Genomic DNA, 26771 nt, shown 5'->3' with positions numbered 1-26771 from the left:
AAATGTAGCAAAGAATGTAGCAAGGCATGTTAATTCTTTCCTAGTGGTTTTCATTGGGCCAAAATTATTTACATCATTTTATGTTTGGGGATATTTGATTTTTTTTTCCCTCTTTTTTTTGTGTGTGAGATGGAGTTTTGCTCTTATTGCCCAGGCTGCAGTGCAGTGGTGTGATCTCAGCTCACTGTAACCTCTGCCTCCTGGGTTCAAGCGATTCTCCTGCCTCAGCCTCCCGAGTAGCTGCGATTACAGGCATGTGCCACCATGCCCAGCTAATTTTGTATTTTTAGTAGAAACAGGGTTTCTCCATGTTGGTCAGGCTGGTCTTGAACTCCTGACCTCAGGTGATCTGCCCCCCTCGGCCTCCCAGAGTGCTGGGATTACAGGCGTGAGCCACCACATCTGGCCTTTCTCTTTTCTTTAAGATAAACTTTAATAATAAAAAACATAAATATTTTTATGTAATAGTTTATTATTATAATAACCTATAGTTCACCAATTTTTTCTCCTCCTGATTCCTTAGTTGCACATAGGAAATGTTTATGAGGCTGGAAAACTGAACCTCTTAACAGTTATTCAGTTATTAAATGAAGTCTTGAAAGTGATGAAATATGAACGTTGTCAGGCTGATGAGGCAAGATTTACCGTAGACCTTCACTACCTTGAAAAAGAGACCAAATTTCAGAAGGAAAGATTATCAGATCTGAAGCATATGAGGTACTCTAAAAAGATCTGTTATTTTACTGTGGGAGGAGTAGGGTGGTTTTCTTAACAAAACTTGTATGACTTTAATAGCTCTTCAGCTTTGGCAAACAAGTATGAGAATTCTAGTACTCAAAAACCTTACATAATCAACTCTTGGAGATACACGTGAAGCAGAAAGGAAAAGGAAAATTAGTGGGATAAATGATTTGCCCTGAATGATAATTTTTTTATGAAATAAATTTAGCTTTTCTGTAGTTTCCTTTTGTTGGGTCTAATCATAAAACTGGGCCTTAGAAAAGGTTTTTTTTTTTTTTGAGATGGAGTTTCGCCCTTGTCGCCCAGGCTAGAGTGCAATGGTGCGATCTCGGCTCACTGCAACCCCTTCCTCCTGGGTTCAAGTGATTCACCTGCCTTAGCCTCTCGAGTAGCTAGGATTACAGACATGTGCCACCACACCTGGCTAATTTTGTATTTTTAGTAGAGACGGGTTTTCTCCATGCTGGTCAGGCTGCTGTCGAACTCCCGACCTCAGGTGATCTACCTGCCTCGGCCTTCCAAAGTTCTGGGACTATAGGTGTGAGCCACCAAGCCCGGCCTCTTTTTTTTGAGACAGAGTCTTGCTCTGTTGCCCAGGCTGGAGTGCAGTGGCATGATCTCCCCTGACTGCAACCTCCATCTCCCGGGTTCACACGATTCTCCTGCCTCAGCCTCCCAAGTAGCTGAGATTACAGGCACGTGCCATCATGCCTGGCTAATTTTTGTATTTGTAGTAGGGATGGGGTTTCACCATGTTGGCCAGGCTGGTCTTGAATTCCTGACCTCAGGTGATCAGCCTGCCTCAGCCACTTGAACAGTTTTTTAATTGAGCAGAAAGAATAGAAAGTATGGTATGCTTATAGGAATGGATAGAGAGTGGGAGTGAAAGTCCTACTCAAGTTTAGAGCAAGGAAGAAATTCTATTTTAAAAATAAATGGAGGCCAGGCGCGGTGGCTCACGCCTGTAATCCCAGCACTTTGGGAGGCCGAGGCGGGCGGATCACAAGGTCAGGAGATCGAGACCACGGTGAAACCCTGTCTCTACTAAAAATACAAAAAATTAGCCGGGCGTGGTGGCGGGTGCCTGTAGTCCCAGCTACTCAGGAGGCTGAGGCAGAAGAATGGCGTGAACCCGGGAGGCGGAGCTTGCAGTGAGCCGAGATCGCGCCACTGCACTCCAGCCTGGGCGACAGAGCGAGACTCCGTCTCAAAAAAAAAAAAAAAAAAGAAAAAATATATAAATGGAGTAGCTGGGTGTGGTGGGTCACACTTGTAATCCCAGCACTTTGGGAGGCTTGAGGTAGGTGGATCACCTCAGGTCAGAAGTTCAAGACCATTATGGCCGACATAGGGAAACCTTGTCTCTACCAAAAAGACAAAAATTAGCCAGGCATGCACTTGTAATCCCAGCTACTTAGGAGGCTGAGACAGAAGAATCACTTGAACCTGAGAGGCGGAGGTTGCAGTGAGCTGAGATTGCGCCACTGCACTCTAGCCTGCGTGAGAGAGTGAGACTCCATCTCAAAAAAAAAAAAAAAAAAAAAAAATGAATACATAAAATGGAGTAATAGATATATTATTGCTTTTTTTTTTTTTTCTTTTCTTTTGAGATGGCATTTCCCTCTTTTTGCCTAGGCTGAAGCGCAATAGCACGATTTCGGCTTACTGCAACCTCTGCCTCCTGATTTCAAGTGATTCTCCTGCCTCAGCTTGCTGAGTAGCTGGGATTACAGGGGCGCGCCCCCCGCGTCCAGCCAATTTTGTATTATTATTATTGTTTTTCAGTAGAGACAGGGTTTCACCATGTTGGTCAGGCTGGTCTCGAACTCCTGACCTCACGTGATCCACCTGCCTCGGCCTCCCAGAGTTCTGGGATTACAGGTGTGAGGCACCGTACGCGGCCTCTTTCTGGTCTTTTTTTTTTTTTTTTTTAAACTATTTTTTAAAAACTATTTATTTATTTATTTATTTTTTATATTTGAGATGGAGTTTTACTCTTGTCTCCCAGGGTGGAGTGCATGGAGTGCAATGGCATGATCTCGGCTCACTGCAACCTCTGCCTCCTGGGTTCCAGTGATTCTCCTGCCTCAGCCTCCTTAGTAGCTGGAATTACAGGCACCCACTCCTATAACCGGCTAATTTTTGTATTTTTTGTAGAGACGAGGTTTCACCACATTGGCCGGGCTGATCTTGAACTCCTGGCCTGAGGTGATCCGCCCGCCTTGGCCTCCCAAAGTGCTGGGATTACAGGCATGAGACACTGCTCCCTGCCTTCTTTGTGGTCATAAAAAGAGAAGGGTATTTTAGGTTCTGAATATTCACCTGTGAGAAGTTTATTTAATTTATATGTGGTATATTGATTGAACTTTCAGTTCCATTTCCTTCCACTTCTCTACAACTGTTGTTATTTTCTTAAATTTGACTCAGTGCTTTTTTTGTATCTTCATATTTTGAATAAATTTTTTTTATACTCTTATAGGTATAGAATTAAAGATGATCTCACAACTATAAGACAATCTGTTGTTGAAAAGCAAGGAGAATGGCATAAAAAGTGGAAAGAATTTCTTGGTGTGTCTCCTTTCAGTCTAATTAAAGATTGGACTCCAGTAAGTAATGTTGACTTGCCCCTGTTCTCCCTGCCCCACTTTTTTTTTTTTTGAGACACTGTCTTGCTCTGTTGCCCAGGCTGGAGTAGAGTGGCATGATCATAGCTGGCTGGACTACAGTGGCACGATCATAGCTGGCTGGAGTACAGTGGCACAATCATAGCTGGCTGGACTACAGTGGCACGATCATAGCTGGCTAGAGTACAGTGGCATGATCATAGCTTGTTGTAACCTTGAACTTCTGGGTTCAAGCAATCCTCCCACCTCAGCCTTCTGAGTAGCTGGGACTACAGGTGTGCATCACCAAGCCTGGCTAATTTTTTCTTTAATTTTATAGATAGGGTCTCCCTACATTGCCAAAGCTGGTCTCAAACTCCTAGACTCGAGTGATCTTCCTGCCTCGGCCTCCCCAAAGTACTGGGGTTACAGGCGTGAGCCACTGCACTCAGCCAATTTGCCTTTTGGAGAATAGTTCAATAAATGGCAATTTGTGAATTTATTGTGTTATGAATGACCTAGAAATGTTGTATGTATGTCATTGAAGGGGTGGCCTGCCCCTCCACACCTGTGGGTGTTTCTCGTTAGGTGGAAGGAGAGACTTGAGAAAAGAAATGAGACACAGAGACAAAGTATAGAGAAAGAGAAAGTGGGCCCAGGGGACCGGCGCTCAGTTTACAGAGGACCCACACCAGCACCGGTCTCTGAGTTCCCTTAGTATTTATTGATAATTATCTTTACCGTCTTAAAGATAAGGGAGTGGCAGGACAATAGGATCATTGTAGGGAGGAAATCGGCAGTAAGACATATGAACAAAAACCTCTGTGACATGAATAAGTTTAAAGGAAAATGCTGTGCCTTGAGATGCATATGCAAACATCTCCATAAACCTTTTAGCAGCATTGTTTCAGCCTATCACATGGGGAGAAACCTTGGACAATACCTAGCTTTCCTAGGCAGAGGTCCCTGCGACCTTTGGCAGTGTACGTGTCCCTGGGTAGTTGAAATTAAGAGAATGGTGATAACTTTTAACCAGCAAGCTGCCTTCAGGCACTTGTTTAACAAAGACATATCCTGCACAGCCCAAAATCCATGAAACCTTGAGTCACCGCAGCACATGGCTCTTGCAAGGACAAGGTTGGGGGTAGGGTCACAGATTAACAGCATCTCAAATACAGAACAAAATGGAGTCTCTTATGTCTACTTCTTTTTTTTTGTTTTCTTTTTTTTTTTTTTTTTTGAGATGGAGTCTCGCTGTGTCGCCCACGCTGGAGTGCAGTGGCTGGATCTCAGCTCACTGCAAGCTCCGCCTCCCGGGTTTACGCCATTCTCCTGCCTCAGCCTCCCGAGTAGCTGGGACTACAGGCGTCCGCCACCTCGCCTGGCTAGTTTTTTGTATTTTTTAGTGGAGACGGGGTTTCACCATGTTAGCCAGGATGGTCTCGATCTCCTGACCTCGTGATCCGCCCATCTCGGCCTCCCAAAGTGCTGGGATTACAGGCTTGAGCCACCGCGCCCGGCCCTTTATGTCTACTTCTTTCTATATAGACACAGTAACAGGCTGATCTTTCTTTCTATTCCCCACATGTCATCTTTGCATTTGAGTCTAAAGTTTCTATGTTATGGTTTCTGTAATTTTTCTAAATATATATATAATATAATATCCATAAGTTGCTGTTGTCTTTTACAGTTAATATTTTTAGATTCGAAGGATTGTATTAAAAAGAAAACAATTATTATTATTATTATTTTTTGAGATGGAGTCTTGCTCTGTTGCCCACGCTGGAGTGCAGTAGCACTATCTCAGCTCACTGCAACCTCTACCTCCCAGGTTCAAGTGGTTCTACTGCCTCAGCCTCCTAAGTAGCCGGGACTAAAGGTGCCCGCCACCATGCTCGGCTAATTTTTTTATTTTCAGTAGAGATGGGGTTTCACCATGTTGGTCAGGCTGGTCTTGAATACCTGACTTCAGGTGATCCACCCACCTCTGCCTCCTAAAGTGCTGGGATTACAGGCGTGAGCCACTGTGCCCAGCCAGAAAGCAAGACTCCTCTTGATGTGAAGTACTGTGATGTTTGAGAAATTCAAGGACTAAGTAATCCCCCTTGCTCCTAATGTTGTACTTTGCTTTAAAAATAGTTATAGGGCTGGGCGTGGTGGCTCACACATATCATCCCATTGTTTTGGGAGGCTGAGGCAGGAGGATCATTTGAGGCCAGGAATTGGAGACCACCTGGACAATATAGTGAGACCCCTTCTCTACCAAAAAAAAACCCCCAAAACTGGGTGTCGTGGTATGTCCTTGTAGGTCTAGCTACTTGAGAGGCTGAGGTGGGAGGACCGCTTAAGCCCAGGAGTTTGAGGCTGCAGTGAGCTATGATAATGTCATTATTGCACTTTAGCTTGGACGAGGGAGTGAGACCCTGTCTTTAAGAAAAATAAATAAAAATAGTTATCTGATACATGCTTGGTGATTCTGTCTTTCTTAGGGAGAAAATAATCTATTCATAGATTAACTCAGCATTGTTATTATAGTAGTTAGCAAATATGTTTACTTCAAAATTGTGAATTTTCTGTTTTAAGTCTGTAGATCTTTTACCACCAATGTCTCCCCTTTTGTTTGATCCTGCCTCAGAAGAAGTATATGCAAAGAGTATTCTTTGTCAGTATCCTGCTTCACTTCCAGGTTGGTTATTTATTTGTTTTTCTCTTTGAAACCTCCTTCCTGTCATTCTTTTTCATTATTATAATAGTTCTTTATATTCCTTGTCTTTTTCCTCCATTTTTTTTTATTGTGGTGAAATGCATGTAACCTAAGATTCACAGTTTCAGTTATTGCAAAGTATACAACTCGATGGCATTTAGTACATTTACAGTGTTGTGCAGTCATCATCACTATCTAGTTTCTGAATTCTTTCTTTGACTTTTTTTGAGACAGGGCTCACTCTGTTGCCCAAGCTGGAGTGCAGTGGCACAATCTCAGCTCACTGTAGCCTTGACTACCTCAGGCTCAAGTGATCCTCCCACCTCAGCCTCTCACATAGCTGGGACTGGAGGTGTGTGCCACCACACCTGGCTAATTTTTGTAATTTTTTTTGTAGAAATGGGATTTCACTGTATTGCCCAGGCTGGTCTTGAACTCCCGGGCTCAAATGATTGACCTGTCTCGGCCTCCCAAAGTGCTGGGATTACAGGTATGAGCCATTGAGCCCCAGCCGCCAGAATATTTTCATCATCTCAAAAAAACCCTCTAACCCATTAACCAGTCACTTCCATTTTGCCCGGCTTTTTTTTTTTTCTGAGATGGAGTCTTGCTCTGTTGCCCAGGCTGGAGTGCAGTGGCGCAATCTCAGCTCACTGCAACCTCCATCTTGGGTTCAAGCAATTAATGCTCTTGCCTCAGCATCCTGAGTAGCTGGTATCACAGGTATGTGCCACCACACCTGGCTAATTTTTTTTTTGTATTTTTGGTAGAGACGGTGTTTTACCATGTTGGTCAGGCTGGTCTTGAGCTCTTGACCTCAACTGATCCGCCCGTCTCGGCCTCCCAAAGTGCTGGGATTAAATGAGCCACTGCGCCCAGCCCATTAATGTACTTCTTATCTCTATGGATTTGCCTGTTCTGGATATTTCATATAAATGAAGTCATATAATATGAGGCCTTTTGTTTCTGTCTTCTTTCTTCTTTCACTTGCATTGTTTTTAACTTTGCACAATGTTTTCTTGAACTGATTCCAAGCAATTCTTCCTTGGCCTCCCAAAATGCTGGGATTATAGGTGTGAGGCACCACATGTACAGTATTTTCAAGTTTTTTACATCTTGCAGCATGTATCAGCCTTCAATTTTTAAAAATCAGATTCGTTGAGTTATAATTCACATATCATACAGTTCACTCATTGAAAATGTATGATTTCTTGGTTTTTGCTAAATTCACAAATATGTGCAACCATCATCGCAATTGTAAACATTTTCATCACCTGAAAAAGAAACCTCATACCCTTTAACTATTACCCCCTAATCCCCTTCACTTCTCCAGTTCAAAGCAATTACGAAGATATTTTCTGTCTCCAGATTTCCCTGTTCTGGATTTTCATATGGATGGAATCATATCATACATAGACTTTCGTGACTGGCTTCTTTCACTTAGCATAGTGTTTTCAAAGTTCATCTAAGTTGTAGCATGTATCAGTCAGTACTGCATTCCTTTTTTATGAATATATGCCATTGTATGCCTCTACCACATTTTGTTTATCCATTCATCTGTTGATGGACATTTGGGTTTTTTTCACCTTTTGGCTATTACGAGTAATGCTTCTGTAAACATTCCATACAGGTTTTTTGTGGAAGCTCACAATTTTTTTTTAACATGAAAGAATAGGACAATAATTAACCTGTGTTAATTAGCACATGTGTACAAGACAGTTAGGTTCAGTAAATAGAGGATAGATAAGGAATGAATGAATAAAAAACAAATTATACAGCCAAATTGGAGCAAGTAATAGTTGTAGGCTGTAGTTCACTCAGGCGAAAGGTCATGACAGCAGTTAGCACAGGACTTAATCACTGGGATAGGTAATTGGTTTGAGAGTCAGGTGTATTTGGGGAGGACACTGGTTGGGAAAGATTATAGACTAGAGAGCAAGGCTCAGTTTAGGTGCAACCAGAAGAGAAGACAGAAAAGTCTGCATGGGGCTGGGCATAGTGGCTCACACCTATAATACCAGCACTTTGGGAAGCTGAGGGTGGAAGATTGCTTAAGCCCAGGAGTTTGAGACCAGCCTGGACAACATAGTGAGACCCAGTCTCTACAAAAAATGAAAAATTAGCCAGGCATGGTGGTGTGTGTCTGTAGTCCTAGCTATTTAGGAGGCTGAGGTAGGAGGATCATTTGAGCCCAGAAGTTCAAGGCTGCAATGAGCTATTACTGTTCCACTGCCCAGTGGTCTAGCCTGGACAACAGAGTAAGACCCTCTCTCTCTCTTTCTCTTTTTCTTAAATTTTTTTGTTTTTTTTTTGAGACAGAATCTCACTCTGTCGTCCAGGTTGGAGTGCCGTGGTGCGATCTTGGCTCACTGCAACCTTCGCCTCCCGGGTTCAAGCAATTCTCCTGCCTCAGCCTCCCGAGTAGCTGGGACTACAGGTGCCCGCTACCACGCCTGGCTAATTTTTTTGTTTTTTTACTAGAGATGGGGTTTCACCATGTTAGCCAGGCTGGTGTCGATCTCCTGACCTCATGATCCGCCTGCCTTGGCCTCCCAAAGTGCTGGGATTACAGGTGTGAGCCACCGCACCTGGCCCTTTTTCTTAAAGTTTAAATTAAAATTTTTCTTTAAAATTAAAAATTAGTGTTATGCATTCTCAGGGGCCATGTTAATCTCTGTGTTGTTCCAATTTTAATATATGTGCAGCTGAAGTGAGCATGAGACCCTGTCTCTTAAAAAAAAAAAAAAGGCTGCATGGTTTGATAAATGAAGAGGAGCTTCAGATAGACCATTCTGGTTCCATGGTGGCTGTGGACAGTCCTTAATTATGGTAGAATTCTTTTGATAGCTCTTGGCTTTGTTTTTAACTCTTTTATTTTTATTTTTTATTTTTGAATTATTTCTCTCTCTCTCTTTTTTTTTTTTTTCAAATCCACTAGTCAACAGAGCTCTTGGCATTGTATTGTGTTTTCATTTCAGTTGGGAAAGGGCTTTTGCACTCTCACCAGGGTTAGTTTACCCCTTCAAATCTGTGAAATTCTCATGTCCATTTGGAGGTTTCTCTACTTGCCTTTATACTGAGGGAAAATGTGTCCATTTAGGAAGTCCAGTTGGAAGTGGTACTCTTGGGAGTCGCCCCCTTTTTTTTCTCCTAGTATAGAACCTTGATCTGAGCTGGGCTACTTAAACATTATATTTTTTGTGGTAAAACAACCATTTCTGCCTTCCTGTACCTTACATATTGCATCTTACTTAATTTACTTTAAAAATGTTTTTTAAAATTATATTTCAGCATATTGAAAAGTACAGAGAATAGTATTATAAATACTTGTTTATTAAACACCTTTTTGGCAAAGGTTTGCAATATTCACTTTAGGTTTTTAAAAATGTACATATATAGTTAATCCTTAGATATCCACCTTTCTTCACCTTCCTTACTGATTTCACAGAGGTAATCACTATTCTGAATCTAATCTTTAGTCTGATGTATGTTTATAAAATAAATTTGTTACCTATGTATAGACCTATAAATAATATGTAATAGTGTTCTTCCTCTTTTTTAAAGTTTATAAATGAAAATTTTAAAATTATCTTCCAAAAGGTTCTTTGTTAATGTTTGTACTTTTCGTTGTTTTTTTTTTTTTTTTTTTTTTTTTTTTTGAGACGGAGTCTGGCTTTGTCGCCCAGGCTGGAGTGCAGTGGCACCATCTTGGCTCACTGCAAGCTCCGCCTCCTGGGTTCACACCATTCTCCTGCCTCAGCCTCCCAGTAGCTGGGACTACAGGCACGCACCACCATGCCCGGCTAATTTTTTGTATTTTTAGTAGAGACGGGGTTTCACCGTGTTAGCCAGGATGATCTCGATCTCCTGACCTCGTGATCCGCCCGCCTCGGCCTCCCAAAGTGTTGGGATTACAGGCGTGAGCCACCGCGCCCGGCTAATGTTTGTACTTTTCAAACCAGGATCCAGAGAGGGTTAGTTCATTACATGTGATTGTTTTATTCTCTTAGTAACTTTTGTTCTAGAATAATGCCTGTCTTTTTTTAATGACATTGATAAAAATTGTTTGTAACAATTACTGTGTTTAAATTGAGCAACATAAGGCCGGGCGCGGTGGCTCAAGCCTGTAATCCCAGCACTTTGGGAGGCCGAGACGGGCGGATCACGAGGTCAGGAGATCGAGGCCATCCTGGCTAATATGGTGAAACCCCGTCTCTACTAAAAAATACAAAAAACTAGCCGGGCGAGGTGGCGGGCGCCTGTAGTCCCAGCTACTCAGGAGGCTGAGGCAGGAGAATGGCGTAAACCCGGGAGGCGGAGCTTGCAGTGAGCTGAGATCTGGCCACTGCACTCCAACCTGGGCGACAAAGCGAGACTCCGTCTCAAAAAAAAAAAAAAAAAAAAAAAAAAATTGAGCAACATGATTGGTGACATTTTTGGTCTATTCTTTTGTTCTTTTGAGAAGTGTATGTCAAAGTATATGCTTAGTTCTTGAACTCTGAATAGTAAAATTCTCAGTCTTTTTGTGAAAATGTCTTCATTTTCACTAATTTTTGAATGATAGTTTAGTTGGATATAGAATTCTAGATTGATTGGCACTTATTTCTCTTTCAGACTTCGATGATATCTCATTGTTTTCTGTTGTTTTTGAGGCTATTTGCTGTTGGTCTAGTTGTCATTCATTTGTAGTTAGTTAATTTTTTTTTTTTTTTTTGAGACAGAGTCTTTATTACCCAGACTCCAGTGTAGTGGCGTGATCTCAGCTCACTGCAACCTCTGCCTCCCAGGTTCAAGCAATTCTCCTGCCTAAGCTTCCCGTGTAGCTGGGATTCCTGGCATGTGCCATCACATCCAGCTAATTTTTGTATTTTTAGTGGAGCCGGGGTTTTACCATGTTGAACCACTGACCTCAAGTGATCTGCATGCCTTGGCCTCCCAAAGTGCTGAGATTACAGGCGTGAGTCATCTCATTTGTAGTTAGTTAATTTTTCTTTTCTTTTTTTTTTTTTTTTTGAGAGGGAGTTTCACTGTTGTTGCCCAGGCTGGAGTGCAATGGCATGATCTCCACTCACTGCAACCTCTCCCTCCTGGGTTCAAGCTCTTCCCCTAGCTCAGGCTTCCAAGTAACTGGGATTACAGGCATGTGCCACCATGCCCAGCTGACTTTTGTATTTTTAGTAGAGACGGGGTTTCACCATGTTGGCCAGGCTGGTCTCGTACTCCTGACCTTAGGTGATCCTCCCGCCTTGGCCTCCCAAAGTGCTGGGATTACAGGCATGAGTCACTGGACTCGGCCCATTTATAGTTAGTTAATTTTTGATTTCTGGTTGCTTTTAAGATTTTTCTTTGGCGGGGCGTGGTGGCTCACGCCTGTAATCCCAGCACTTTGGGAGGCTGAGGCAGGAGGATTGCTTGAGCCTAGGAGACCAACCTGGGCAATATAGTGAGACCCTGTCTCTACAGAAAAAACACAAAAAATTAGTTGGGCATGGTGTCACGCACCTGTGGCCCCAGTTACTTGGGAGGCTGAAGTGGGAGGATCACTTGAGCCCAGTTAATCGAGGCTGTAGTGAGTCATGATTGTGCTACTGCACTCAGCCTGGGTGACAAAGCAAGAACTTGTCTCAAAAAAAAAAAAAAAGAGAATAAAAGAAAATATTTTTCTTTTGTATTACGCAGGTTCATTGGGATATATCTAAATGTAGTTTTGTTTTATTTAGCCTATTTGGGATTTGTGTGTGCTTATTTATTTTGAAAGCTCGTATCTTCAGTTTTAGAAACTTATTCACCAATACCTCTTAAAATATTACTTTGTCTCTTATTCTTTTGATCCTTTCCTTCTGAAACTCCTATTGTTGGGACTTCTGATTCTGTCTTTCGTATCTTTTAACTTCTCATTCATATTTACACCTTTTTTGTATCTCATGGCTTCATTCTAGGTATTTTCTTTAGATCGCTCCTATAACTCACTGATTATCTTTTAGTTATGTTTAATTTGCTTTTTGACCTGTCTGTCTAGTATTTAGTAGTCATAGATATATACTTTTTACCTCTCTAATCCTTACTTACTTCTTTTCTGTAACTGCCTGGTTTTCATGTTGTCATCTTCTTTCATTATGGTTTCTGTTCCACTTTGGACACATACAACTGGGAAAAGCCTTTCAGAAGGTAACATGTTGAAAGAGGTCAAGCCCTTGGAATATCAGATCTTCTGTAATCCAGCCATGGCTTTCTTCATCAGTCTTATTTCCCACCATGCTTCCACTGGATGTACCCTGTGCTCCATCATAGCAGCTTGTACCTCGTTCTCTCAGTACCTTCATGCCTTCTTCCCACTCTGCAGTCTGGGCTGGATGTCTCTCCTCTGCTTCCTTAAACTCTGTATATACTTCTGTCATAATACTGTAGAAGTATAACAACACTTGACACATCACTATCCTTTCCTAGACTGACTTTTCGGAGGCAACCTCTCCATCTTTCATTTCTTTCTCCCATTGTTGGTATGGTAGTAGCATGTGGGTATGGTAGTAGCATGTAGTTATTCAGTCGTAGGTTGAAGAATAATTATGTAGGTTGACTGATATCATAAATGTGCACTGAAATATGCTAAGACTGTAACTTTTTGGCCTTGCTGGCTTTTGTGATAATCTCATGATCTGTGTATGTAAACATGAAGCATGTAACACTGGGGAATTATGGATTCTTACTCTTTGAGAAACTTGTTTTAGTATTAGTCATCATTTCTTGTATAAAAGCCAGATATTCTCTATTACTTTTCTGCTCATCACTTTACACTTATCAATTGAATAATTATCTTTTCCTATTAGTGTTTGTGTTTTGGTTTTTTTGTTTTCTTCTGTTTAGAAGTTGTTCTAGAATTTCAAGGGATCCTTGAATGTTAGAATGTACAAACCTAATTAAAGAGTAATCAATTTTTAATTTTCTTTAGATACACATAAGCAACATAACCAAGAAAATGGTTGCAGAGGAGACAGTAATACCTTGGGAGCTCTACGTGATCTAGCCAACAGGTAAAACAAATTTGATTTTCTTTTGTTAAACATTTAAAAAACTCTTATTTTATAAAAAATAGAGATGGGACTGAGAGATGAAGCCAGCTGGACTTCTGGGTTGGATGGGGACTTGGAGAACTATTCTGTCTTACAAGAGGATTGTAAAAATGCACCAGTCACTGGATGTAGTAGCTGACTCCTGTAATCCTAGCACTTTGGGAGGCTGAGGTGGGAAGATCGCTTGAGCCCAGGAGTTCTAGACCAGTCCAGGCATAGCAAGACCCTGTCTGTTCTAAAAGGAAAAACAAAAGGTGTGGTCTTTCTAGGTTGCAGAGGCTAGTCTTTAACTCTTGGCCTCAAGTGATCCTCCTGCCTGGGCCTCCCAAAGTGCTGGGATTATGGTCATTACCCCCCTATGCCTGACCCAAATTTGATTTTTATATTATTTTTTTCTATATTAATTTTATTCCCATCTTAAAACAGTTTCCAATCTTATTTACTCTGGGATAGTGCATAATTTTGCCCCCCCACCCCCTTTTTTTTTTTGGAAACGGAGTCTTACTCTCGTCTCCTAGGCTGGAGTGCAATGGCGCGATCTTGGCCCACTGCAACCTCCCTGCCTCCTGGGTTCAAACGGTTCTCCTCCTGGGTTCAAGCTACCTCCTGGGATTACAGGTGCCTGCCAGCACGCCCAGCTAAGTTTTGTATTTTTAGTCGAGATGGGGTTTTACCATGTTGGCCAGGCTGGTCTCGAACTCCTGATCTCAGGTGATCTGCCTGCCTTGGCCTCCCAAGGTGCTGTGATTACAGATGTGAGCCACAGCGCCCGGCCAATTTTGCCCTTTTAACTGGACAATATTATTCTACCATAGACCCACATTTTCAGAAAAGATCCAAAATTTATGATAATGGGTATTTTCTATTCTTTATCTAAATATTGGGTTTCATGGGGATTATTTGGAAATTATCTAATGCAAATTTGGGAGTTTTTGCGTTTTTATGTATGTGAACTTTTTTGAAACTACTCTAAGTTCAAGTGTTTGGGGGCCTTTGAGATCATCTTGTCCGGATAGTTTTCAGACTATATCCTATAGTGCCATTTGGTGTTGTGGATGAATGTAATGTAACCTGTGGCTGGTCCAACCTTTTCTTACGTTAGCCTGGGCAACTTGCTCTTTTATATATATTATACATTGGGGTGTTTGGTAAACTGTTTGGTAAGAAGAGTTCCATGCTTAAAAAAAAATTGGAAAACTTCTGATTTACTGTAACTACCAGATTTAACATATGAAAAAACTGAATTTTGTTCTAACTTCCTTCAGTAATATTCCTATTTTCTTTATTGCCTTTTTTTTTCCTCTATTATCCCATTTTGGACTGATTACAGATTTTATGAGCAGAAAATCTGTGAACTAAATGTTTGTAATCCGATTGGGGAACATATTAGTTCTTTATTGAAATTAAGCATTATTAAGTAGCAATCAAACACGAAGAAACTTTCCTGTATTTGGGTTTTTTTGTTTTATTGTTTTTTAACCTACATAGGTGTCTTTCATTACAACTTTCCCAAGTAGATGAGGGACAGATGAAAGTAAAATACTTAGGAAAATTATAAAAGAAAATCCTGAATTTTAAATGAATTGAAGCACTCACCATTCTATATAGTCTTAGTGAAAACTGTAACACTAACCACAGTTAAGCCTTTTTTTGTGAAATTGAGTTATTGGTAATTGGTTCTGCAGTGATCTAGTTCATAGGCAGTCAGGACTAGTTGTGGAAGAACTATGTTTTAGTCTGTCTGGATTTGGTGTTAATTTTTTGAGTGCCTAAAGAAAAATATGAAATCTTCCGTGACGACCTGGTGTTGAAGAGATAGTAAAGTTACTGGCCTACCCATTTTACACTCATATCATAATTCTTTTTATGGCAGGCTGGGGGAGGGTATGATTGGTGCTTCCTAAACTCAGTTAAGTTTTTGATTTTGTCTTTCCTTGAGAGCAAATTAAATATTTTGATTAAGGTGTTTTGCTGGATTACAGATTGATGGGGATACTAGATTAATACAGATAGCAGATTTTATTCATGAACCCCATTAAACCTCAGAATACTTTTTTTTGGGCCTGGTGCGGTGGCTCATGCCTGTAATCCCAGCACTTTAGGAGGCTGAGGTGGGTGGCTCACCTGAGGTCAGGAGTTCGAGACCAGCCTGACCAACATGGTGAAACCCCATCTCTCCTTAAAATACAAAAATTAGCTGGATGTGGTGGTGCATGCCTAATCCCAGCTACTTACTTGGGAGGCTGAGACAGGAGAATTGCTTGAACCCGGGTGGCAGAGGTTGTGGTGAGCTCAGGTTTTACCATTGCACTCCAGCCTGGACAACAAGAGTGAAACTCCATCTGAAAAGAAAGAAAAAGAAAAAAAGATTCTTTTTTTGAAGAATTTTGTACCAAGATACTATCAGAATTCTGTAGGAGCCAGAAACTCAATCCCTAATAATTTAGTTCAAATGGAAACTCTTAATATAGGAAATAGAACTTATATTAGATATACTTTGATTTCCATATCTGTCTTCTAAGCTCCTGGATCTTTTAGTTATATTCTGATTATTTTAATTATAGATTGGAGATACTGAAGGGAGGAAGGGGAAGGCTTAGTGGTGAGGGATAAATGGTTAATGGGATATGAAAGATTATTATTGCTAGATAGCGGGACAGAACAGAAGGACTGTGAAAAGCTAAGTTCCTGGGACATGGAAGTAGTCTGCTCAGAATTCTTCACCGTTAAAGGTATATGTAGTTAAATGTTCCATCAGTAATATGTAACGTAGATGGACTGTACTTAATGAAAGAAAAGAGGCCGGGCGCGGTGGCTCAAGCCTGTAATCCCAGCACTTTGGGAGGCCGAGACGAGCGGATCACGAGGTCAGGAGATCGAGACCATCCTGGCTAACACAGTGAAACCCCGTCTCTACTAAAAAATACAAAAAACTAGCCGGGCGAGGTGGCGGGCGCCTGTAGTCCCAGCTATTCGGGAGGCTGAGGCAGGAGAATGGCGTAAACCCGGGAGGCGGAGCTTGCAGTGAGCCGAGATCCGGCCACTGCACTCCAGCCCAGGCGACAGAGCGAGACTCCGTCTCAAAAAAAAAAAAAAAAAAAAAAAAAAAAAAAAAAAAGAAAGAAAAGAATACCTTTTTTGCATGTAGTTCAGCAATTATACTGTTTTATCTGCAATACATCATCTTTTATCAGTAACAATGTAGTTAACTGGGAAATTCATATGTGGATATGATCAATATAACCATTCAACTAAAAAAATGGAAAGAATGTAGTTTTTAGAGTGTTATTAGCCCTATCACATGCAGTTGTCATTCACGGATACCAAAAGATTGTAGTCTTTTCCATAAATCTCATTGCTGGCTTTTTTTTGTTTGTTTTTTTGAGAAGGGTCTTGCTCTGCTACCCAGGAGTGCAGTGGTGCAGTCACAGCTCACTGCAGCCTTGGTCTCCTGGGCTCAAGTGATCCTTACATCTCAGCTAGCCAAGTAGCTAGGAGTACAGGCATGCGCCTCCACACCCAGCTAATTAATTTTTTTTTTTAGAGATGAAGTCTCACTATGTTGCTTAGGTTGGTCTCAAACTTCTGAGGTCAAGTGATCCTCCCACCCCGGCCTCCCAAAATGCTAGGATTTCAGACATGAGCCACCTTGCCTGACTTTCATTTCTGCTTCTGATCAGAGCGAGCTCATGGAGGCTGCATTATACTTAAAACCAGAATTCAGCTATTGGTGATGCCTTTGCTGTACACTGTGAGCATTAGCTTTCTTTGCAGTGGCTTTTTGTGTCTGTCTGTGTGTGTGTGGGTGGGTTCCATGATATTTCTAATGGTAATGATGCTGTTGTTCTAGACATCTAACTTCTATGTTTTCTCCTATACCACATTTCAAAGACAAGGAGGGCAGTATGATCTTGCATACATGCCAGCTAAACATCATTTGTGTTAGAAATTGGGTTCTAGTCTCATATCTTTCTCTTTTTATAGTTTCTATTTTTATTTTTCTCCTAATTATTGATATAACAACAGCAGCAAATAAAAATGAGAAATAATTGGTTAAAGTTTTTAAGGAATCACTTGTAACATTTTTCCCCGCCAAGTACTTTTCTAGGCTTTGTATACCACCATATATAAATTTAGCTCTAGCTGGGCATGGTGGCTCACGCCTGTAATCCCAGCACTTTGGGATGCTGAGGCAGGCAGATCACCTGAGGTCAGGAGTTTGAGACCAGTCTGGCCAACAGGGTGAAACCCTGTCTCTACTAAAACTACAAAAATTAGCTGGGTGTGGTGGTCGGCACCTGTAAATCCAGTTACTCAGGAGGCTGGGGCAGGAGAAGTGCTTGAACCCAGGAGATGGAGGTTGCAGTGAGCCAGGATCCCGCCACTGTACTCCAGCGTGGGTGACAAAGTGAAAGTCTGTCTCAAAAAAAACCAAAAAGCTGTAATCAAAGGATGGATACAATCTGAATACAAATTTTAAAATGCAAAATTCTAAAGTACAAAATTTTATTTATTTGTTTTTGAGACGGAGTTTTGCTCCTGTTGCCCAGGCTGGAGTGCAGTGGCACAATCTCGGCTCACTGCAACTGCCACCTCCCGGGTTCAAGCGATTCTCTTGCTTCAGCCTCCCAAATAGCTGGGATGACAGGCACCCATGACCACACCTGGCTAATTTTTGTATTTTTAGTAGATATGGGGTTTCACCATGTTGGCGAGGCTGGTCTCCAACTCCTGACCTCAGGTGATCTGCCTGCCTCAGCCTCCCAAAGTGCTGGGATTACAGGTGTGAGCCACCACGTCCAGCCCCAAATTTTAAAACATTAACATAGTATAAATGGTTGTGATTTTTTTGGCTGTATGTTTAAATAACATATTTACCAATTTTCATTGATAATAGCTTTGTAACACTGCTTTTATTTTTAGATTTGAATTTTCTCTCAATTTTATTTTTTACTACTATAAAAAGTGTGTTCCTCTTTTTTCCTCTATGTTCTTCCCTTAGGATAAATTTCCACAATGGGATCACCGTCTTTTCTTTGTTTTGTTACAGTGTTAGGATTTCATGGGCCTCAATCTTGGCATGGCAAATGGATGAAGTATACAGACTGAGCCAGGGCTGCTTTAAAGTTGTCTTAGATTACGATGTTAGCAGGCTTAATAGCATGTTGCTAGTTCAGAAATGAGAGAGGGGAGGGTACAGAATGTTTCCATTGTTCTCTGCCATAAGGTTCCACAAGAATCATTCAAATGGAAACACTTGTCACCTATAGAACCCCATTCTCAAGTGGCATTTACTCATCGATTCCATCAGTTCATCAAACAGTTAACATGTATGTATTGTACTACCAACCACTGTGTTAGTCTCTGGGAATAGCCTTAGGGAAAGACATAGCCTTTGTCCTTACCTTCTTGTGGTGGTGGCACCTTAGTGGCATTGGTCCATAGATTGCTGGCTCTGTTTCAGGGGGCTTTGTGATAATTTTAATGTAAAGGTTTCCCCAAAATCTAGTAGATGATCAATCCTTTGCCTTTGATATCTGGGTTATATTTTGTCAATGCTATGTTGAAGCTTGAGTGATTGCAGTGATTTTGAATTATGTTTGGAACGTGGACAAAGACTCTTTAAGAGTGCATATTTGAAAAAGTTTGAAAATACATTTACTATGATATAAAATATTTGCAATGCTATTAATTTTGTACTTCTAGTTATAAGAAGAAAGGAAAGTACCAACATGCATGTTGTTGAAAGTGGTCTTGATAATCCCATCTTATATTAACTAGAGTAGAAAAGCTTTAGGCTTTTAACTTTTAAAGGTTTTTAAGATCAAAGGAAAAAAGTTACCACTTCTTTGAAGATTTTTAAATTTAATAACGTTTTATAATTAGCATGAATAGCTGCATAAAGTTTTAATATTTATCCAAAAGGGCAAGGGAATACAAAAGATTAAGAAATACAACAGAATGCGGCAAACTAAAATTCTAACCTTATGACATTACTGTGAAAGTGTAACATGTTTGCTGTAGAGTAAAATTTAGCATATGAGAAATTGATTTTGGATATGAAGTATCAAAAGTATCTTAAAAATAAGTCTCTGCTGGGCCAGGTGTGGTGGCTCACACCTGTAATCCTAGGACTTTGGGAGGCCAAGGTGGGCAGATCACCTGAGGTTGGGAGTTTGAGACCAACCTGACTAACATGGAGAAACCCTGTCTCTACTGAAAATACAAAATTAGTCAGGTGTTGTGGTGCATGCCTGTAATCCCAGGTACCCGGGAGGCTGAGGCAGGAGAATCGCTTGAACCTGGGAGGCGGAGGTTGTGGTGAGCCAAGATCGCGCCATTGCACTCCAGCCTGGGCAACAAGAGCGAAACTCCGTCTCAGAAAAAAAAAAAAGGGATCTGCTACAAAGAAACTGTGATTTGGACCCTGTGACATTATAATAATACAGTTCTGTTTTGAATCTGTTTTTAACCTGTGTTCAGGTTGTGGAGTATTCATTGTCATTTAACTCTTTCAAATCAACATATTCTTGACTCAGTATGTGGTAAGTAAAGTCTTCATAATTGGGAGGCTGATACACAAATTGGGCTGAAATACTGCTCTGCTTGTCACCATGCCTCCCTAGAATGAACTGCCTTTTGATGACCGGGACGAATTGAGTGAAATCGTAACGGACAGATACGGGGCAGACAGATTTTACAGTAGACTTGTAAAGGGAATGGAATTCTTTCCTTGTTATAACTTGGATTTGTTATCTTTTTCCCTTTTAGCCCTGCCTCTTTCTTGTTGCAGTCAGTTTCATCATCAGATAGAAACAGTGTTACACTACTTGAAAAGGTATATTTTAAAATGTCTCAATTAATTCTAGCCATACTAAATTATGAAATATTATTTATTTTTTTGATACTACAGTTAAATTTAATGTCTGTTTTTACATTTTTCTAATATTTGTATATTTTGTACCATATCTACTTATATATTCCTTATTGCTAAGTGGGAATATTGGAATTAGTTAATTCTGCCAGTGACATACAATTTCACAATAATGTTAACCTTTTATAGGTTCATGATAACCAGTGAACTGCTAATGAAGAAAGCTTCAAGATCAGCCATGATTATTAAGGGTTTAACATTACATATCTGTCTTCTTCAGGACACAAAGATGAGAACTCCCAAAGAAAAAAATGAAGCAATTTCTAAGAAAATACCAGAATTTGAAGTGGAAAATTCTCCATTATCAGATGTTGCAACGAATACAGAGAGTAGTACATTTGGAGGGTCTCTGCCAGCTAAAAAAAGTGATCCATTTCAACAAGAGCAAGATCATTTGGTAGAAGAGGTGAGAAAAGACTATAATGAGTATACTTAAATATCAGTTATTAGGTGGGCACAGTGGCTCATGCCTGTAATCCCAACACTTGGGGAGGTTTAGTCAGAGGAACACTTGAGCCCAGAAGATCGAGACCAGCATGGGCAACATGGTGAAACCCATCTCTACAAAAAAGTTAAAAAAAAAACCAGTTGAGCATGGTGGTACGTCTCTGAAGTCCCAGCTACTTACTGGTGAGGCTGAGGTGGAGGATCACTTAAAGCCCAGGCTATTGAGGCTGCAGTGAGCTGTGTTTGCATCCCTGCACTCTAGCCTGAGTGACAGACTGAGACCCTGTTTCAAAAAACAAAATCAAAAACAAGTATTTTCTCAATGGTGTTGGGATCCTAAGCGAAATACAGTTAATTATTGATTACCTGAGGTAATATGGGATAAAGAAGGCTACAGATAATAAAAATTATGGTTAAAGCAAAATTCGTTTTCCTCCAAAGTGAGAATAGATTCAATATAAACTTTTTTAGTTAATATTACAACTGTGGTGCAGAACCCACTTCCCATTCTTTAAACATTACCTGAAAGTATACAAATGATACATTTGAGAAATTTTGGAGATTAACCATTACATAGTTAGATAAATGTACCCAGGGTTTATACTTTATTAAAATACTTTGTCAGTGTTGTTTGTTGCTTAGCTGAGTTTCCTCTTTTTTTGAATATTAGAACACGTTGCAGTATCATATCACTGAGGGTAGGTTTTGTTCTTTTTGCTGTCTAAAATATTTCAAAAGTGATTAGATGCATTGTTGTTCATGAACTTGATTTTCCTAACCAGCCCCATCCCTTAACACTATTCTGCTTTTCACTGGTAAGTGACCACACAGTGCTACCATTGGTCAGCATTACAGAACTCAGTTCACGCAAGTTAAATTCTGAAGTTATTTGTTAATGTTATTTTTAATACATTTCCCATAACATGCTTTAGCATTGCTTGGATTTGGTTAAGCAGCCAGAAAATTAGTGTTACTTTTTATTCCTGAGAGACTGAATAAAATTTGGTTTAGTGGATATTAATTCAGGCATTAGACTTCCCTCCTTTATTGCATTCCCGATCAAACTAAATGAGCATTGTCCAAATAAGAGAACTGGATGTCAGACATTTTTCTTTTTTCTTTTAAGACAGGGTCTTGTTCTGTCACCCAAGCTGGAGTGCAGTTGTGCAATTATAGCTCACTGTAACCCCGAACTCCTGAGCTCAAGGGATCCTTCCACCTCAGCCTTCCAAACAGCTATGACTATAGGCGTGCACCGCTTTGTCTGGCTAATAAGTTTTTTATTTTTTGTAGAGTTGGAGACTCACTCTTTTGCCCGGGCTGGTCTCAAACCCGTAGCCTTAAGTGATCCTCTAGCTTTGGCCTCCCAAAGTGCTGGGATTACAGGCATGAGCCACCATGCCTGACTGGATGTCAGTCATTTTTCTTGTTTGTAACAGGTCTAGTTTCATGGTCCTTAAGTACTTTTAAATCTCTAAAGTTCTTTTGTTTCTCGTCATTGACTGTACACTAAAGAAAAGATGGTTAGTCTTTTTTACTTTCCTAATTTTGAAAGGAAAAACACATTTTCTGATTAAAAGAATTCATTTTAGCAATGGGATCAGATAGAAGAGTAAAGTCTTAAAATTTCTTGAAGCTCTGAAAGTAAAATTAATTTTCTTTAAGAGTATTCATGACAGGGGATATTTAGTGTTTGAATTCCCAGAAGCACTCTGTTTTCTTGAAGGAGAAGCCCTTTTTTTCTATGGGCCAATTTTATTTGTATTTTTTATTTTATTTATTTTATTTTTTTGAGACGGAGTTTTGCACTTGTTGCCCAGGCTGGGGTGCAATGGCGCCATCTCATCTCACCACAGCCTCCGCCTCCCGGGTTCAAGCGATTCTCCTGCCACAGCCTACCAAGTAGCTGGAATTATAGGCATGCACCACCATGCCCAGCTCCTTTGTATTTTTAGTAGAGATGGGGTTTCTCCATGTTGGTCAGGTTGGTCTCGAACTCCTGACCTGAAGTGATCCACCTGTCTCAGCCTCCCAAAGTGCTGGGATTACAGGCGTGAGCCACCATGCCCGGCCTCTTGGGCCAATTTAGTTATGGCTTCCAGAAGTTTATTTTTTAGTGATGTCGGGGGCAGAGTTTTTAATTTGCATGTTTTTTCTTTTTCAGTTTTATTGATAGTTAATAGAGAGCACTATTTTGATATTGGATACGTTTCTGTTTTAGAATGTACCTATACTTTTTTCAGTAATTTAGATCTGATAATGAGGTTTCTGGTGAAGAGGTATGTTGTCAGAATGATTCTGTTTCTTAATAGAGGTGTTGCTGTGCAAATTGATTATAATTGAGAAGAGTCTGCTTCCTTTAAAACTAGTCATTTTAGTGAATATAGAGCTGGCAAACTTGCAGCTGTGGTGGACAGCAGCTTAGGTCACTGCACAATTGGAACTGCCCTAAATCTTCCCGGTGTAAAGGTTCTTATCTATTCTCTCCTTTATAATGGGCTATCCATTTAAGATGAGGAAATACTTCAGTGTTTCATTTTACAGGATTGTACCTAGGTGGTCTATACAGAGTTGTTTGGGAACTTCTTTGTTGCTTATTTTTTGTGTTGTCTGCAATGGGAGGGGCTGCTGACTGTGAAGTGCTTATTATCCTTATCAGGGGTTTTGTTGCATTCTAACAATGGGCTTGGTAATCTTTGCTTTACTTTTTCTTTTCTGTTTTAGATTGCCAGAGCAGTTTTATCTGATTCACCACAACTCTCTGAAGGAAATGAAATAAAATTAGAGGAACTAATTGACTCTCTGGGTTCTAACCCCTTCCTAACAAGGAATCAGATTCCCCGAACTCCAGAAAACTTGAGTAAGTTAATAATGCTTTCTGTTATTCTTTTTTCTTTCTTTGACATAACCACTGTTAGAACCATGACCTGACAGATCTTTTTAGTTTAGTTGCCAATGATTCTTTATTTATGCTGTTGTACTCGACATACTAAGTGTGGGCATTCTCACATAACAGTCTTTTAGCAGTATTTTGTGCCTTTAGTGTACTCAGTATATAGAGATATAAAATTTTGATAATATACAATTTTGTCTTGTTGTTTACTTTGCTTTTATCTAGAAAGATCTTATTTGAGCATAAAAAAAAAAAAATCTCTTGCCTCCTGGTCTGACCTGTGATCCACATATTTATAGAGTACATAGGCTGTGTTCTACCAGTCATCAACCAGAAGCGTTAGCCATAAACCATGTGTGCGGAGGTCTTTACCCCTCCCAAATGAGTCAAACTGCCCAATACCTTTTTTGCTATAACTTGTAATTTGTGTAGGCAAAGTTCTGATATTGGTGTCCTTAGGTAGGCACATCATCTTGGTTGAGTAACTAAATAATTTCTGTTCTGCTGCTGATATAATTCAGTTTGGACTGAGCCACAGCCTAGGTCAGCAAACTATAGCCTATGAACCAAATTTGGCCCCACCTTGTGTGTTTTTGTATATAAAATTATATTGAACATAAGCATTTTCATTTGTTGACATTGTTTATGTCTACTTTCATGCTATCATGGCAGAGTTAAGTAGTTGACAGAATGGATGACCTGCAAAGCCTAAAATATTACTATCTGGTCCTTATAGAAAATGTTTGCCAAACTGTGGCTTAGATGGACAAGAAAAGATCTTTTTAATACATGTAATTCATATGTGCTGCGTAAAAATTGATGCACATTTTAAGAACACCTCTCTTTCTATGTGTTTATTTGTGTGTGATCAGTTGGAGATGGGGTTCTTTGATGTTGGGATTGGTTACATTGTGGAGCCTTGTCATCCAACCAGTATATTTATGGAACACATACTGAGTCGAGCTTTATCTTCAGTGTTAGAAATAATATGATTCATTGCATGCTCTATGTTTGGGAATGTTAGTAAATTGTTTTTTTCTCCCCTTTAATTGTAGTAACTGAAATTAGGAGCTCATGGAGAAAAGCTATTGAAATGGAAGAAGACAGAACTGCAGAACCAACTCAAATGGATGCTGAACATAGAGAAGTATTGCCAGAATCATTACCTGTGTTGCACAGTCAAAGAGAATTTAGCATGGACGATTTTCTCTTAGAAACCACTGTGTCAGATTTTGGCCAGTCTCGTTTGACTGAAGAGAAAGTTGTTTCAGATTGCAAGTGTGTGCCTCAGAAACCTGTACTGACCAGTCACATAGATGAACCACCAACACAAAGTCAGTCAGATTTGTTAAATAAGAAAGTAATTTGCAAGCAAGATTTGGAATGTTTAGCCTTCACCAAGCTTTCAGAAACTAGCCACATGGAGACATTCTCCCCAGCTGTTGGCAATAGGATAGATGTGATGGGTGGCAGTGAAGAGGAGTTTATGAAAATAGTGGACCACTTAGAAGTTTCTTGTAACAAACCTTCCACAAATAAAACTATGTTGTGGAACTCTTTTCAGATATCAAGTGGAATTAGTTCTAAGAGTTTTAAAGATAATGATTTTGGCATATTACATGAAACTCTTCCGGAAGAAGTTGGTCACCTAAGTTTTAATAGTTCCAGTAGTTCAGAGGCCAATTTTAAACTGGAGCCAAATAGTCCTATGCATGGTGGCATTCTTCTAGAAAACGTTGTGGGAGGGAGACAGATTACTCCAGAATCAGACTTCAATATACAGGCTCTTCGCAGTAGATACGAGGCTCTGAAGAAATCTCTTTCCAAGAAAAGGGAAGAATCTTACCTCTCGAATTCCCAAACACCCGAAAGACACAAACCAGAATTGAGCCCTACTCCCCAAAATGTACAAACAGATGATGTGCTTAACTTTTTGGACACCCGTGATTTGCATACTGACCATACAAAGACATCTTTACCCATGTCCATCGGTGAAAGAAAACAGTCTCTTTCACCACTAATTAAGTTTTCTCCAGTGGAACAAAGATTGAGGACCACAATATCATGTAGTCTTGGAGAACTACCTAATTTAAAAGGTAAGGTTTAACTAGACCTATGCATATTCACCTGTTGAAGTTTTCTCTCAACTTTTGATAAAACCAGTACACAATGGATGCTGCATGACCTTTATTGTTAATGTGCTCCTCCTTCCTTCATTTAGGATGAGGGGAATGATCCCTCACTGTAAAGGTCCTTTCAGAATCTCTGTTTATGTATATGTAGTTACAATTGATTTGAGACAGGGGTGGGGGAAAAAAAAAAGCCCCCCCAACCTGAAACTTACTGCTTTTATAATACAAATAACTGAAAAGTAAATGTCATCAAAATCTTGCCCACTGGAAGGTGGTTTTTAAAAACTTGAGAAACCCAATTTTAAATATCATCACTGTAATGGTGTAGTATCTGGGAGTGGGGTGTAGAAATAAAAGAAGCCAGGTCAGTGTATTAGTTTCCTAGGGCTGCCATAACAAAGCACCATAAAGTGGGTGGCTTGGAACAGCAGAAATTTATTGTCTCTGAAGACAGTAAGTTCTAGAGGCTAGATGTCCAAAATCAAGGTGTTGACAGGGCCATGTTCCCTCTGAAGCCACTAGAAGAGGATCCTTCTTTGCCTCTTCTAGCCTCTGGTAGCACCAGACATTCCTTGGCTTGTGGCAGTGTAATTCTAATCTTTGCCTCCATTGTCACACGGTATTCTTCCCTTGTGTGTGTATGTGTCTTATAAGGACACAGTCATATTAGCTACTTAAGGGGTCACCCTACTCCAGTATGACCTCATCTTACTTAGCTAATTGTATCTGTAATGACCATATTTCCAAATAAGGTCACATTCTGAGGTACTGGGGTTAGAACTTCAACGGGGTATTAATTCAGTTCATAACAGTTAATATTAATAATTATTGAAGCTAGGTGATGGATACATTGAGTTAATCATAGTTCTCATCAGTTTTGTATGTTTGAATGTTTTCCTCATAAAAGGTTAAAAAAATCGCTCTTGTAGCTCATTAGGACAGATAAGGTCTGGTGATACAGATTCATTACGTATCACTCTGATTTGCCCATAATAGTTATACACTGACTGCTATATTGAAAAGTATTTGGCTGGGCACAGTGGCTCACGCCTGCAATCCCAGCACTTTGGGAGGCCTAGATGGGAGGATCACTTGAACCCAGGAGTTTGACACCAGCCTCAGCAACACAGGGAGACTATGTCTCTACAAAAAATTAAAAAATTAGCTGGGCATGTTGGCATGCCTGTGGTCCGAGGTACGCAGGAGGCTGAGGTGGGAGGATTGCTTAGGCCTGGGAGTTTGAGGCT

General features: G+C 40.3%; 1 protein-coding gene and 2 non-coding genes across 5 annotated transcripts in view; 2 read left to right on the top strand and 1 right to left on the bottom strand.

Moving 5' to 3' along the window:
• Nucleotides 1–26771, top strand: part of HAUS6 (HAUS augmin like complex subunit 6) — a 55132-nt gene that overhangs the window by 24821 nt on the left and 3540 nt on the right. For all 3 annotated transcript variants that reach the window (XM_073021635.1, XM_073021637.1, XM_073021636.1), the window contains 8 exons: nt 524–717; nt 3221–3347; nt 5928–6030; nt 12998–13079; nt 19890–19956; nt 20273–20458; nt 23224–23359; nt 24448–25488. In XM_073021635.1, the coding sequence (XP_072877736.1) occupies nt 524–717; nt 3221–3347; nt 5928–6030; nt 12998–13079; nt 19890–19956; nt 20273–20458; nt 23224–23359; nt 24448–25488 (1936 nt within the window). The remainder of the gene's footprint in view (nt 1–523; nt 718–3220; nt 3348–5927; nt 6031–12997; nt 13080–19889; nt 19957–20272; nt 20459–23223; nt 23360–24447; nt 25489–26771) is intronic.
• Nucleotides 8663–8764, bottom strand: LOC119623224 (U6 spliceosomal RNA). Its single transcript, XR_005239592.1, has one exon. It is a non-coding gene; the product is annotated as a U6 spliceosomal RNA (small nuclear RNA).
• On the top strand, nt 19684–19814 carry LOC119624613 (small Cajal body-specific RNA 8). Its single transcript, XR_005240769.1, has one exon.

The sequence above is a fragment of the Chlorocebus sabaeus genome, chromosome 12 (genome assembly GCF_047675955.1).
Source record: "Chlorocebus sabaeus isolate Y175 chromosome 12, mChlSab1.0.hap1, whole genome shotgun sequence".
In the NCBI taxonomy this organism is placed as follows: domain Eukaryota; kingdom Metazoa; phylum Chordata; class Mammalia; order Primates; family Cercopithecidae; genus Chlorocebus; species Chlorocebus sabaeus.
Note: the sequence above shows the minus strand (reverse complement) of the source record. Positions and strands in the feature narration are given on the sequence as shown.